General features: G+C 42.9%; 1 protein-coding gene across 2 annotated transcripts in view; it reads left to right on the top strand.

Moving 5' to 3' along the window:
- The window catches only part of DROSHA (drosha, ribonuclease type III), a 176,475-nt gene that overhangs the window by 115,298 nt on the left and 46,698 nt on the right, over positions 1–14,479 (top strand). For both annotated transcript variants that reach the window (XM_006896787.1, XM_006896786.1), the window contains one exon: positions 13,415–13,474. In XM_006896787.1, the coding sequence (XP_006896849.1) occupies positions 13,415–13,474 (60 nt within the window). The remainder of the gene's footprint in view (positions 1–13,414; positions 13,475–14,479) is intronic.

Raw genomic sequence — 14,479 nt, 5'->3', positions numbered from 1 at the left:
GTAGAAGTGCAACTGAATTCTGTCGTATGTGAAGGTGTACTGTCCCGGCACCATTTGTAGAAGACTTAGCTCTTTTCCCCTGAATTGTCTTGATAGCCTCATAAAACAATCACTTGCCATGAAAAATGTGGGTTCATTTTAGGACTCTTGCTATTTATATCTGTCCTTGTGTGTACCATATTGTCTTGATTCCGTAGCTTTGTAGTTTTTTAAAACTTGAACTCTCCCTCTATATTGTTCCTTTTCCAGATTGTTTGGTCTCATCTGGGTGTCTTCTGCTTTGATGCGAATTGTTGGATGGGTTTGTCAATTTCTGCAGTGAAGTCAATTGGAATTTCTTAGTGATTATGTTGACTTTATAGATTAATTTGGGAACTGTTACTCTGTCATATTGAGTTGCTATGAATTGAAATCGACTTGATTGCACAGAACAACAATAAACAATATTATTATGTATTCCAATCTATAAACTTTTCCATTTGTTTATATAGTTTCTTTTAACAATGACTGTCATGTTCAGAGTATAAATTTCGAATGTGTCTTATTAAATGCATCCCTCAGTATTCTTCTGGTGGTATTGTTAGTCAAATTGTTGTCTGAATTTCATTTCCACATAGTTCATTCCAAGTATATAGAAATACAAATGATTTTTATTGATCTTTATTCCGTAGTGTTGCTGAATTAATTCATGCTAATACTTTTTTTTGGTGGCTATCTTAGCTTTTTCTGTATGCATGATCGTGTCATCTACAAACAGAGATGATTTTATGTCTCCCATCTGAATTGATCTGAAAGCTTTTTATTTCCTCCTCTTGCTCACATGTAACGGCTGGACCCTGCAGTGCAGTATTGAATGTTGTTCTTAGGAGCCATCGAGTTGACCGTGACTCACAGCAACCCCGTGAACTGCAGATCTGAACTGTGCTCTATTCTGAGCCATCCTCATCCTTTCTGACTTACTTGATCCCATTGATGTAATCACTGTGTCAGTCCTTGTTGTTGAGACTTTTCCTCTCTTTCAGTGATTCTCTCCTTTCCAAGCTTGATGTCTTTTTTCAAGGACTGACCTCTCCTAGCAGCTTGTCCAAGACAATTTTTTGACAGTCCATGAGATATTCACTACTCTTCTCCAACACCACAGATCATAGGCCTCAGTTCTTCATCATCCGTCTTCATTGTCTAATTTTTCAGATGGCATAGCATGTAATTGAAAAGACTGTGGTCTGGATCACGTGTGCCTTAGTCTTTAAGGGGATGTTGTTGCTCTTTAACATTTTAGAGAGGTTCTTGACAGTAGATTTTCCCAATGCAACACATCTTTTGGTTTCTTGACTGTTTGTACACAGGTGTTGATTGTGGATCCAGGTCAGATGCCATTATTAACAGCTTCGACCTTTTTATCTATCATGATGTTGCCTGTTAGTGCAGTGGTGAGTGAGAGTTTGTGTTTTCTTGCTATTGAGACCATCTTGAAGGTTGTAGTGTTTGATCTTCTGCAGCAGAGGTTTCAGTTCCTTCTCACTTTTCTGCAAGCAAGGTTGTGTCATCTACACGATGCAAGTTGCTGATGAATCGTCCTCCAGTACTGTTGTCACATTCTTCTTCATGTAGACCAGCTTCTCTAGTGATATGCCCAGCATACAGAATAAATAGTTTTGGAGAAAGGACACACACTCCTTTCTGGATTTTTAGACCATGCAGTCTTCCCTCGCTCTCTGTGGACAATAGCTTCTTAGTCTAGATATAGATTTCTCATAAGCATGATTCCCATTCTTGTCTGTATTAGCTCTAAATTGTTATGATCCACAGTGTCAGATGCCTTTGCATAGTCAGTAAAGCAGATAGACATCCTTATGGTATTTTCCGCTTACAGCTAAGATCTAACTGACATCAGCAGTGATATCACTTATGCCACGGCCTCTTCTAAATCCAACTTCAATTCCTGGCAATTCTTGGTTGATGTACTGTTTTAGCTATTTGTTAATTTCTACAAGACTTTATTTGAGTATGTTATGAATGTTATTGTTGTTTTTTATTGCCATGAAGTTGAGCATGACTCTTTGTGACTCTATGAACAAAAGACCAGAAGCCTTTCTATAACTATTGTAGTTTCTCAAGGTTCATAGTTTCCAGAGGCATGTTGTTCAGGAAGTGGATGCCACTCCTGCTTCCAAATGTTTTGAGTAGATGTGACAAAACCGTACATTTAATTTTACTCTAGTTATTAGATGAAAAACAGTGTTCTACTGTTAAGTATGATGTTATCTGTAAATTTTTCATAGATAACTCTTTATCCAGTTGTAGACATTTCTTCCATTTTCCTATCTGTTGTGGTTATCATCATGAAACACTTCGGTTTTGTCAAATGATTTTCAACATGAATCGCAGGCGACTCGACGGCACATAACAACAACAACACCACATTGAAATGATTGTGGTTTTTATACTTTATCCTCTTAATCTGGTGTATTACATTAATTTTCTGTAGGAAAACAACTTTGAATGCCTGCGATAAACCCCACTTTGTATCAGCTGGGATCAGCTCCTGATTGGGAATCTTTTTGGGGAAATTTTGCATCTAACAGATGATGTACTGTAGTTTTTCTTGTGATGTCATTGTCTGGTTTCAGTATTGGGTTACAATAACGTCATATGTTGTTGTAAGAAGTCTTCAAGTTGAGTACATCTCATAGTGACCCTGTCAACAATAAACTGTTGGACTCTTACCTGGCCCTGCCCCATCTTCATGTTCTCCGCCATCCTCGCCTGGGCTGTAGTCACAGTGTTAATCCAGCTCATTGAGGGTCTCCTCTTTCACTGACCCCCAACATTTCCTGCATAGAATGGGTTAGAATAGAAGACATTAGCTTTCTTGGTTTTACTTTTTCATTTTATGAGGTACTATCCTTTCTTGTTAGTGTCATTATTGTGTGCCTTGAGCCCCTGAAGAATCTGGAAGGGATTCTGGAAAGGAGAGACAAACACTTTTGCACCCTGTGAGGCCTCCGTGTTGCTCTCTGGAGGATTTTCTTGGTCTTTTTAATATGGAACTTGAAAAGTTAGTGCTTGTCACTTTTATGAACCCAATCTTGGATGGGTTAAAGGTAGAATTTTTCTTTTTTTTTTTCAACTCATAGCATCTGTGCATTTTAGAGGAGAATTCTTCCCCGTCACCATGGAGTTTCTAGGATGGCATCCTTTCAGAAGCAAACCTCCAGGCTTTTCTTCTTAGCCACTCCTGGGAGGATTCAGCTGACCACCTTGTGGTTAATGGGGAGCTCTCATGGTCTAAGGGTAAGGAAGTGTTCTGCTAGCCCAAGGGCAGGCATTTCGAATCTACTAACTGCTCTGAGGGAGAAAGATCTCCTTTCAGGCAACTTCCAGCTTCTGAAAACCCACTGGAGGATCGGCTGTGAGGTGGATCTGACTTGAGGCCAATGAATTTGAGTTCTGGGGTTTGTAGCTGAGCACATAGCCTAGAGTTTAAAGTGACTGAGAGACTTGAGACCTTTGTGTCTGTTGGTAACTGGCCTCTGCAGCCAGGACAGTTGTCAGCCCTGGTCACCCGTCTTCCTTCTTCACCTTCCTTCTCCAGAGATCTCGGCCTTGCCTCAGCCTCTTGCCTTGGTATTTGATAACTAGGTTATCGTAAACGAAACTGTCTTTTCTCTTCAACGAAGAGCGGAAAAAAAGACTAGACAGAACCTTAAAATATGTGTTTGAAGATGATCCTGAGTCTCCCTGTGGTGTTCTTTGAGAGACTGAGCTCAGTGAAGATCTGTTGAATTGAAAGAGTCCCGAATCTTTCTCTTGGGGAAGCGGTGATTGTGGGTTCATGTTAGCGGCTCCGTTGCAGAGCCTCCGATGACCTGCTTGATACGTCAGTAAGTGAAGTTCTGAACACCTGTCAGCACCTGTAACCCAGGTCCTCACTCTGCAGACACTTGCTTGTCAGTGATGGAAATAACAGTTTAAAGGCTCCTGGTTTCATTATTATTCGTCACAGATGCTGGCGTGTAAATGATCTCTTTAGATACCACTAGTCCTCTTTTCTAATCTGGGTTTTCTTCTCTGTTAACAGAGGGATGGTTTTCCTACTGGCAGAGGAAATGATAGCTGGAAAGCCATGTTATTTCTTACTTTTTTTATTTTGAAAACAATACCGCTGATTGCAGTTCTAAATAATGTCTGCTTTTCTTTGACACTGGCCTTTGCTGCTGGGGTCAGTAGCCTCTGGCCATGCAGGCAACTGTTTGTTGATGCAAAGTTGACCTCAGGTTCCTGTTCAGGGAGCACCTCCCAGCCTGGGTCACCAGGGTCTGCTGCTGGGAGGTGTGCTGAAGAAATCTTGTTCACATCTAATTTACCAGAGGTCTAGGGCTGCTTCAATATGGAGGTGTTTGGAGAGATTTAAAGGCAACACTGAGAAAGCCCCACTCTCCGGGAGGCGTAGCTGCCTGGGGTGGGGTAGGAGTGACGCCCACAGTAGAAGAGAGACCCGGAGACAGGATGCATGCCAGACAGACACAGGAAGCTTCCCTGGAGCCGAGGGTCCTGTGCTTGGTGTGGTTTAGGGATTAGGGGTCAGGATTGCATTGCACTTGAACAATGGAGTTCAGACACTTTGCCCTTGTATGTTTGTTTGCTGGTTTGTGGTTACAGAATGACAAGTAGCCTCTGTCCAGGGGTCCTAGTCTTATGGTTGTAAAAGCCCTAGGCTGCAGACCAAGTGGTCAGTGGTTCAAACCCCTCAGCCACTCTTCCGAGAAGAGAGGAGCTAGTGTGCTCCCATAAAGACTTGTGTCCATGGAAATCCCACAGGCTTTGTCCTGTAGGCTTACTGTGCTTTGGAATTGATTTGATGGCAGCGGGTTGGAAATACTTGTCTTTTTCTGAACCAAGTGCTGTAAAGTATTCACCATTCTGTCTCCTTCCATACTTGCTCAGAATTTTGAAACTTGAGAAAGGAGAGAGGGAGTAAAGGAGTGAGGGAGAAAGGAATGGAGAGAGAGAAGGAAAGAAACCACTGGAGGTGGTTTGGGGGATCTGTTTCTGGCACTGAGTGGGGAAATGAGGGACAAGGGAGGATGAGGGCAGGGCGGGGAGAAACATTCCTCCTCCAGACCATGGCAACCATCCTTCCCCAATCCTGTAATTACTCTGCCTCCAGATCACCTGCACAGTCATGGCCCTGCCATTTCTGGTGCCTCCACTCTAGTTCTTATCCATATCTTCCTTGAAAGCCTCTGGGACATCTCCTTACCTCCTGGATATAGTGTCATCCTTCCTATGAGCAGTCCTTCCTCTCTTGGCCTGGCTCCAGGCCACTTTCCGGCTCCAGCTTGCCTTGAAGTGTACTTTTCCAGATGCCAAGAACAGGGAAGTGTTTGCTGTTGTCCACGTATGCCCTCTCCCTTCCCTCTGTGCCTGTGGTCGGCAGATCCTCGTTCGCACTAGGATACCTCCAGCCTTCCCACCTAAATCCTGCTTGTGGGTGTTTCATGGTGCCTAGTCCAGTTCTTCAGTGAATTCTAATGAATTTTATTGTCAGGCCAATGTCCTCAGCTCTGCTGCAAGCCGTGTGGTCCTACCCATTTGAAATATTTTAAATGCATAAGAAAAGAATAATTTTAATACAAGAAATATTAAAATATTTCTTTTAAAGGCAAGGACTGCCTTTCACAGAGCAGCTGCTCAGTAAACAAATACTGGATGACATGATGCCGTTCACAGTACTTCTGCTCCCCAGAGTGACTCTTGTTGGTAGATGCTCTGAGTCAAGTACTACTCAGAGTGACCCAGTGAACAACAGATCCGCGCTCTGCCCTGTCCTCTGCCATCTTCATCATTTCTGGCATACTTGAGCTCACTGAAGCAGGACAGTGTCATTTCATCTTGTCAAGGGTCTTCCTCTCTTTTGCTTACCCTCCACCTTTCCAAGCATGATTTTCTTCTCCAAGGAATAGCTTCTTCGACCAACAGTCCCAAAATATGTGAGGTGAAGCTTTGCCATCTTTGCCTCCAAGGAGCACTCTGACTGTACTTTCTTCAAGATGTAGAAATAGGGAAACTGAGGCATAAAGCTATTGTTGTCAGAGTCATCGGAGAAAGTGTAAATGGCTGGTTGGTATCTTTCTTGATTTGGGACAAACTGAGATTTACAAAAAGACAGGGAGACTTATCATTAATAAGTAATTGCCTGTCTGCTTATCAGAACTACAAAAGAATTAACTTTTATGATGGCATCATGAATATTAAATCTCAAGTGAATATGCCACCCATATTTTAAGAAATGTCACTGGTTAGCCACTTGAATCTCAGTGGCATAGTTATTTTTACCTCGTGCAGAGTGTGATGAAATGCTAGCATGCTGAGGTCTCCAGGGGATTGGGCATTTGGTGACATTCGAGTAATCCATACATTAGCTGCAAGACTCTTGGGAAAGAAAGGCCAGCAAAGTGGTAATGAGAAATGCAGGCCGGTGGCGGCCTCAGCTTGTGCTCTGCTTTGTTCTTCCCTCGGATCCGGAGTGTTGTAGCTAGACAGACAAGAATCTGTTGGACCAACAGAGAGACATGTGCAGACTGCTTGTTAAAATCTGTCAAGCTACGAAGTGCCTTTTCAGTCAATTATACATAGATACTTTACATCTGAGAAAACCATAGCGGTAGGAACATCTGAATATGCTGGATAGGTTGACTGCCCTAAATGCTTCAGGTTACATCCCAGAGGTGTTTAAAGGGGCTCCATATGTCCAGTGGTTCTAAAATCTGATGTATCTGTGAGCACTCTTCCCTGCCCTGTAAATGTCTAGGTAAAGGTAGTGTTGTTGTTGTTAGATGCCTTCAATTCTACCACGACTCATAGTGACCCTAATGAGTTAAAGTTAGTCCTCGTTGACAGCAATAACAAATCCTTTCTTCCTTCTTTCATTGTTTATACCTTAGATGTCAGTAAGAGGAATTCCTGAACTGAGAGCAGTGCTTCAGCTGGCCTTCTAAGCCCCTGCCAGCCTCCTGCCCGGTCACTTTGGGATCCAAAGTAGAGAAAATACTATCGGCCCCTCCTTATAGCAGCCACCCAGGTGCTTGGCCCACCCCCAAATGGCTTCCCATCGAGTAAATGGCACGTTACAGCAATTACTGTTAAAGGGAGATTTTTGTGTTTTATAAAGTGCTTTGAACTCCTCAGACAAAATGTGCTGTATAAATGTTACAGTTAATCTAGATTTCATCATGCCTCTGTTGATTCAGTCCTCGAAAACAAATGGAGTGTTTATTGCTCAGTAAACATCTTATGCTGGAGCTTGCTAGTATTTATAAAGGATGATTAAAGAACATATAAACAACGCGAGACGGAAGCAAAGATTTGCTACTGCTGTCAGCGAGGACTAACTGCTCACTCTGTCCATTTTTCTAGATAAACTACTCGATTATGAATTGTTCAGAATAATAATAAACCAAAGTGGTATTTTTATCCCCTTTTTTATTTGTGGTTTATTGCCAGAGTTTACTCATAATAGACACAGACAGACATTTTCTGCTGAATCTGGGCAAATTATTTCACAAACGGCAGGCTCCCTGTTGAATAAACCTGTTTAGAACCGCGAATGACTTTTGTATTTTAACAAACTGAGTAATATTCTAACTTTGAGGTTCTTAAAACCCTAGTTTGTAGTTGTTGTCTCCCTGAGGTTTAGAAAAGAAATGAGAAGCTCTGCTACTATTACTTCCTTCAAAATGTATAGAGTTCAAAGCAGCGATTACTCTTTGACTAGATGTCTTATTATTCTTTAATAAAACATCAGACATTCCGGTGATGGCTGGCCCCCACTCTGCCACTGCCATCACTCTCTCTTTCTTTCCATGCTAATGAGGTCTTATTCCATAGGATGTTGAATTGTTAGGAAGATGATGAAGTCTTTGCCACAGGAAATACGTTTTTATTGTTTTCTTAATGACTTGCGAAGAAAGAATAGGGTCATATTCCTTTCTCCCTGTTTGAAAAACTTACCATTTCTTTCTTAGTTCTCCTCTGTCGCAACAATCATTTATAAGGTTCCTGGAAGTTATCCGGAGGAATTGAGAGCTCATTCCACCACTGTTGGTGCCTCTGTTCCTTGATGCTTGGTTCAGGAATGATGGTAGACACTTCGAGTTCTGATACATTTGACAGAAGACAAAATTGCAGTGCTGAACAGCTTGTTAGATATCTTTCTGTTTGTTTTTAAAGAGTATTCTAGTATTTGAAGAATAAAAGGCTATTGTCTTGGGTGTTGGCACTTTTCAGTCAGCGTCCGGCTACTAGAGTTGCTGTTAGATATTGTTCAATTGGTCTTAACTCACAGGTCCTTGTGGACCACAAAGCTGTGGGACCAGATGCCTGGTTCGAACCACGCCCCAAGTCGTAGCTGTATGTGAGCCCATGGTTGCAGCCCCTCCAGCCAGTTATCACGTGGAGACTCTTCCTTTTTCAATGGCCTTTTTCTTTGCCAAGCATGATAGGTTTCTCCAGAGACGAGTCCTTCCTGATAACCTGTCCCAGGTATGGGAGATGAAGGCACATTTTGACTGACCATCTTCCACGACCCATTTGTTCATTCTACTGGCAGTCCATGGTATGTTCAGTGTTCTTCACTGCAACCAGAAGCAAAAGAAGACACCAGTTCTTTTTCAGTCTTCCTTGGTCACCACGTCCAGCTTTTGTATGCATATGGAGAGATTGAAAATATCCTGGCGTGGGTCAGAAACATTTAGTCTTTAAAAATGTTGTCTTTACTTTTGGAGCAGATTTACCCAGTACAACACATTCTTTGATTTTTTTTTTTATTACTACTTCCCTGAGTGTTAATTGTGGATCCAAATAAAATTAAATCCTTAACAACTCCAGTCTCTTCTCCAGTTGGTGGCTTGTTTCTTACTGGTCCAGTTGGGAAGATTTTTTGTTTTCTTGATGCTGAGAAGTAGTCCATCCCAAAGGGTATGGTCTTTGATTTTCAAGTCCTCTTTGCTTTTAGCAAGCAAGATGTGTCATCCACATATCCTCACTTGTTAGTCAATCTGCAGTCCTGATGCTGCATTCTTCTTAAAGTTTCTCGTTTGTCCATCCTCCAGAGTGAATACAGTGAGAAAATGCAATCCTGGGCCATGCCTTTTCTCATTTCTCCTTTATTGCTAATGGTGGTGTGGTTTTGTTAGGTTCCATCAAGTTGGAACCAACTCATAGCTGGCCCTCCAGTGGGTTGTCAGAGGCAGTGAGTTGCATGGAGGAGATTTTCCATCTTTCTCCTGTGGAGCAGCTGGGGGGCTTGAACTGTGTGCCTTGGGATTGTCAGTGCCACTCTTTACAACAAGCCACCAGAGCTCCTTGGAATAGCAACAGAAATGAAAACGTCGTTTAAAAGCTAGTATATATTTGTTAAGAACAAGATCTGTGTGTTTTGAGGCCTGATACTTTTCTTTTTAAATGAACTATTATTAATTCTTCCTTATAACCATAAAGTAAATCCCTTTCCACCACCCCTGCTTCCCATTATTGACTTAGAAACTTATTCATGGAATGATATGAAATTAAAGCCAGATTCTCAAGCAGATCATGTGGGAGTCACGATTTATTTAATTTACACATATTTTTCTTTTCTACTATATAATGAAAATATAGGGAAACTTTAAATATGGAAAAGAAACTGACACACTTGAATAACATAGGATTGTGTGCTATTCTGTCATAATTTGGTAAATGTTTAAGGCTTGTGGGAATGGAAATGATGGGAGTTAGCCAGTTTATCCCTAAAGTTTCAGTTGTTGGTTGCCTTCAAGTTGAACATGACTCATAGCGATTCTGTGAACAAAAGACTGAAGCCCCTCTACAACTATCGACATTTATCAAAGTTCATAGAGTTTCCAAAGACATGTTATTTAGGAAGTGGGTGCCACTCCTGCTTCCAAAAAGGTTTAGTAGTTAGACCTAAACAGACTTCCTTTTCTCCATTGACCTAGACCTGGTGTTGGCAGGATTTGAGAAAAAGTGTGTGTGTGTGTGTGTGTGTGTGTGTGTGTGTGTGTGAGAGAGAGAGAGAGAGAGAGAGAGACACTATTTTATGATTGTATTAGTAAGGAGACTGTCCAGCTTTGGGGTTGAAAATTGCTGTTGAAAGTAGATAGCATAGGTGGGGATGATGGGACTCATTAAAGCCAGGCAGGTTTAGACTTAATAGGCAGTTTGTAAATTTGCTAGGAAGACAATGGTCCATAGAGCGATATTTAAGGAACTCTCCCGTAATCAGAGTGCGTTCTAGTGGCCCCATGGGTCAGGAGCTGTGCTGCCAATCTAAAGACAGGCAGTTGGAACCCACCACCTTCTCTGCGGGTGGTAGTCTCCTCCAGTGCTATTTACAGCCTCTGAAAATCCGCTGAAGAGTCACTGTGGGTCGGTTCTCACTCAACAGCACCTAACAGTAAAAACAACCTGGAGCCAAGGTGCCAGAGTCTTCAGGTGCAAACCTGTCTTCCTTACTCAACTCCCAGAAAGTCAGTGTTCACACTTCCGTAAAAGAGGGAAGTCTGTCCTTTTTTTCCTGTTCTTTGTTTTAGCCCTGTTTTTGTTAGGTGCCATCGAGTCAAGTATGACCCGTAGCAACCCTCTGAACAACAGATCCTCACACTTCCGGACACACTCAAGCCCATTGCAGCCGTCATTATGTCAGTCCATCTGGCTGAGGGGCTTCCTGTCTTTCTTCCACCCTCTGACCCTCTGCCTTTCCACGCTTGATGTCCATCTCCACGGAAGAGCCCCTCCTAGCCACATGCCCAAAGTATGTTAAACAAAGCTTTTTTTCTGTGACTCCGTGGAGCACTCTAAATGCACTTTCTCCAAGACATAGTTGTTTGTTCTTTTGGCATTCCAAGGGATGTTCCTTACTGTTCTCCAGCACTATGGCTCAAAGGCATCAGTTATTCTTTTAGCCTACATCCCTTAATTCCAGATTCACTCTGTGACTAGCCAAGAAAAAAAAAATCACTCAGATTCTTTCACATTGGAACTTTGAATAACTCATCCTTTCTTCAGCCTACTCTATTTGGATTTGCCTCTATCACTTCACAGCATATACCCTTCAAGGTCCTGGAAGATGTCCCCAGATCACTGACTGCATCACCCGTCTGTTCTCATCCTACTTGAGAGTCTAAGCAACCTTGAGGCACTATGCTGACCACTTCTGTTTGGTTAGAGTATGTTAGGCTAACATACTTCTTCTGCCTCCATAGCCAGTCGTTCTCAGTTGTTGACTCTTCTGCTCTGTCCTTGAACTTTCACACTCCCCAGGCCCACCTCAGATGCTGCGTCTTTTCTCAAGCTGCCTTTTCTCCCTAGAAAATGTTGTCATCTAGTCACTTAAATACTCTCTAAGCATTGCAGGCTTCTTAAGGTTTGTGACCAGCTTTGTTCTCACCTAACAACAGTAGGTTAAAAGATCCAGCACTCTACTGAACCTCTCCATTTGGATATTTGTCAGAGTTACACATGTAAAACTCAACTCCTATGTTTCTCCCAGACTTGCCTTCTCTTTCGTCTTCTGTTCTCAAGAACTAGCACTATCTTCAAGGACTTAACAGAACTAGAACCTGACTCCTTAGGCTAAAATCTAGTAGTCAACCTTCATTCTCTTTTCTTTCACTTTTCATTCTTCTATTCACTCAAATTCCAACTATCAGCCCTTTTTTCAAGTATATATCCAAAATGAGACAGTTTATCACCTCCTCCACCATTATCTCCTCAGCCTCAGCCTCCACCATCTCCCCATAGGGACTACTAATCCACTGGGATTAGCACCCATTCTCTGTAACAGCCAGAGTGGCCTTTTCAAGACTCAAATGATTAGAACAGGACACGTTATCTGCTTGGCCCAAGAGACAGTATTCCACAACAGGACTGAGAGAAACTGACCAGGTTAGACTTCTGAAAGGCACAGGGTTTCCACAGGCCACTAACCTGCCTTGTACTCTACCTACCAGAAAGCAAACATCGTGAAAACAGACATATCCTATGAGATGTCATTATTATATTAAAATGACATAATAGTTTGTAATTTAATAGACAATAATATGTAAGAAGCCAAAGTAATAGAAAAATGCTAAGAATTCCATGTTGTTGTTGTTGCTATGTGCTATCAAGTTACCGGTGTCCCATAGTGACCCCCTATGTACAGCAGCTCTGAAGCCTTCCCGGTCCTGAGCCAGTCTCACTAATTCTGACACACCGACCTCCATTTCCCCAGTCACTGTATCAGTTCATCTCATCTGGGATCTTCCTCTCCTGCTCTGTCCCTCCACCTTTCTGAGCATGATGTCCTTCTCCAAGGACCAGTCTCTCCTGGTCATGTGCCTAAAGTGAGTGAGACAGAGCTTCAAAATCCTAGCCTCCAAGGAGAGACTTGGTTTTACCTTCTCCAAGACAGACCTCTTTGTTGTCTTAGCAGTTCATGGTATCTTTTAGACTCTCCTCCAGCACCACAATTTGAATGCATTGATTATTCTTCTGCCATCCTTAATTTATTGTCCAGCTCTCTGATGTATAGCAAGTAATTGTGAAGATGATGGCCTGAATTAGGCACACCTTAGTCTCTAATTGATGTCATTGCTTTTCAGCACTCTGGAGAGGTCTTTGACAGTAGATTTTCCCAGTGCAATTCATCTTTTGATTTGCAGACTGCTAGTGTCAGGAGTGTTGATTGTGAAGCCAAGCAAGCTGTAATTGTTAACCTCAATCTCTTCTCCATCCATCATGGTGCTGCAAATTGGCCCAGTGGTGAGAATCTTTGTCTTTATGATGTTGAGCTTCAATCCATATTGAAGACTACAGTTCTTGACCTTCTACAGCAAGTGCTTCAGGTCTTTTTCTGTTTCAGCAAGCAGGTTGTGTCATCTCTAAAACATAGGTTATTGATGTCTTCCTCCATTCCTGATGCTATTAGATAGTACATAGTTTTGAATCACTAATCCTTGGAGAAGGACATCATGCCTGGAAGGGTAGAAGGTCAGAGGAGAAAGGGAAGGACTCCCTCCCACCCCGTGTGTGTGTGTGTGTGTATGAGAGAGAATGAAGAGTGGTTTGTGCACTGAGGAAGTGGGCTTGATTTTGATGCAGGTCTCAGAACAAAGAGAACACTGCCTAGGCCTTGAGCCTTGAGGGGTGCCCAGTTTTCATTGTGGCCCAATGGACAGAGAAGAGTGAAGAGTTGTAGGATTGTAGTGAGCCTGAGGCCTCTGAGCTAAGATGGTGCTCTCTAGTAGGAGGAATAAGGTAAAAGCCTTTGATTGCTGAAAGCACTAACCTCCACGACCTGTCCTTTTCTTTCAGCAGAGGGAGGGAATGTAAATGTGTGTTATTTAAGCCATCTCTTGAATTCTTGCTATAGGATTAACCACAACGAACGGCTGGAATTCCTTGGTGATGCTGTGGTTGAATTTCTGACCAGGTGGGTGCACTTTTCTGCCATTCCCCGACCATGCTAATGTTTGACAGGGAACATAGGTAACACAGTACTGCCTTTGTAATTAGCCAAGGAAGGCGCTGGAATACCAGGTGGTTTGTGGCTTGAAAGCTCCGTGTCTGTGGCTCCTTGCCCTCCTCACTTGCTCTCGCTGCTGTAACGAGCAAGATTACGAGATGAAAGGCTGTTGGTGTCTCCGTCCTGTCACGTGTGTGTTCAAGTTGCTCTCAGCCGCCAGAGATCAGCTTGTCTTGGTGTAAGATGCTTCTGAGCTTATTATATTCAATTTGTAAAGAAAGGGATGATATTTTCAAATGTCATTTCATTTTCTGAGATTTGTCTTTGATCCCTTTCCCTCTCGTTCTGACCTCCAGGGAAGTCGGGCTTTCCGAGAAATTCTAACGACTAGAGTTGTGAGTGTGCGTGTGTGTTTCATGTATTTGCGTGTGTGGGAGTTTCCCCAGAAGTACTTCAGGGTCCTTGATTTGGTGGTGGGGGTGGGGAGTACATTTTGTTTCCCCATGTTTCCGGTTCCCCCTTTCAGAGCGGTAGCTCCTGCTTCCTTGGGACTTGCTGCTGTGATGTTTGCTGTCGTGAACCACGCTGGTGTTCTGGGGCCCCTCCTTCTGGGCCCCTTTACCACTGTCCTTGAGAAAGTCAGCATCCATGCCACTCCCGATCCTTTTCCACTGTCCCCTTGTGGACATGGGTGATGACTGTGCTGCCCCTGCCAGTGCTCGGGGCGCCCCAGGACTCTCTTCCACGGACACTCAGAACCACGTCCAGGGAATGGCGTGTCTCCATTCACTGTTGCTGAGTGTTAGATGTGTTTGCTATTGGCACTTTGTGATTGCTTTTCCAGGTTTTTGTTGTCATCAGATCTCTTAAAGTGATCTTTTAACAGAAATCTACATGACAGTTAGGGGAGAATGGTGCTGACTGGGTTTTAGCACATTCGGCCACCCTGTGTTTATTCGGGACCTCTTGATC

Source organism: Elephantulus edwardii, unplaced genomic scaffold (assembly GCF_000299155.1).
Source record: "Elephantulus edwardii isolate Elephantulus edwardi_28Jun2011 unplaced genomic scaffold, EleEdw1.0 scaffold00191, whole genome shotgun sequence".
Lineage (NCBI taxonomy): Eukaryota > Metazoa > Chordata > Mammalia > Macroscelidea > Macroscelididae > Elephantulus > Elephantulus edwardii.
This window is presented reverse-complemented; position numbering and strand designations above follow the sequence as displayed.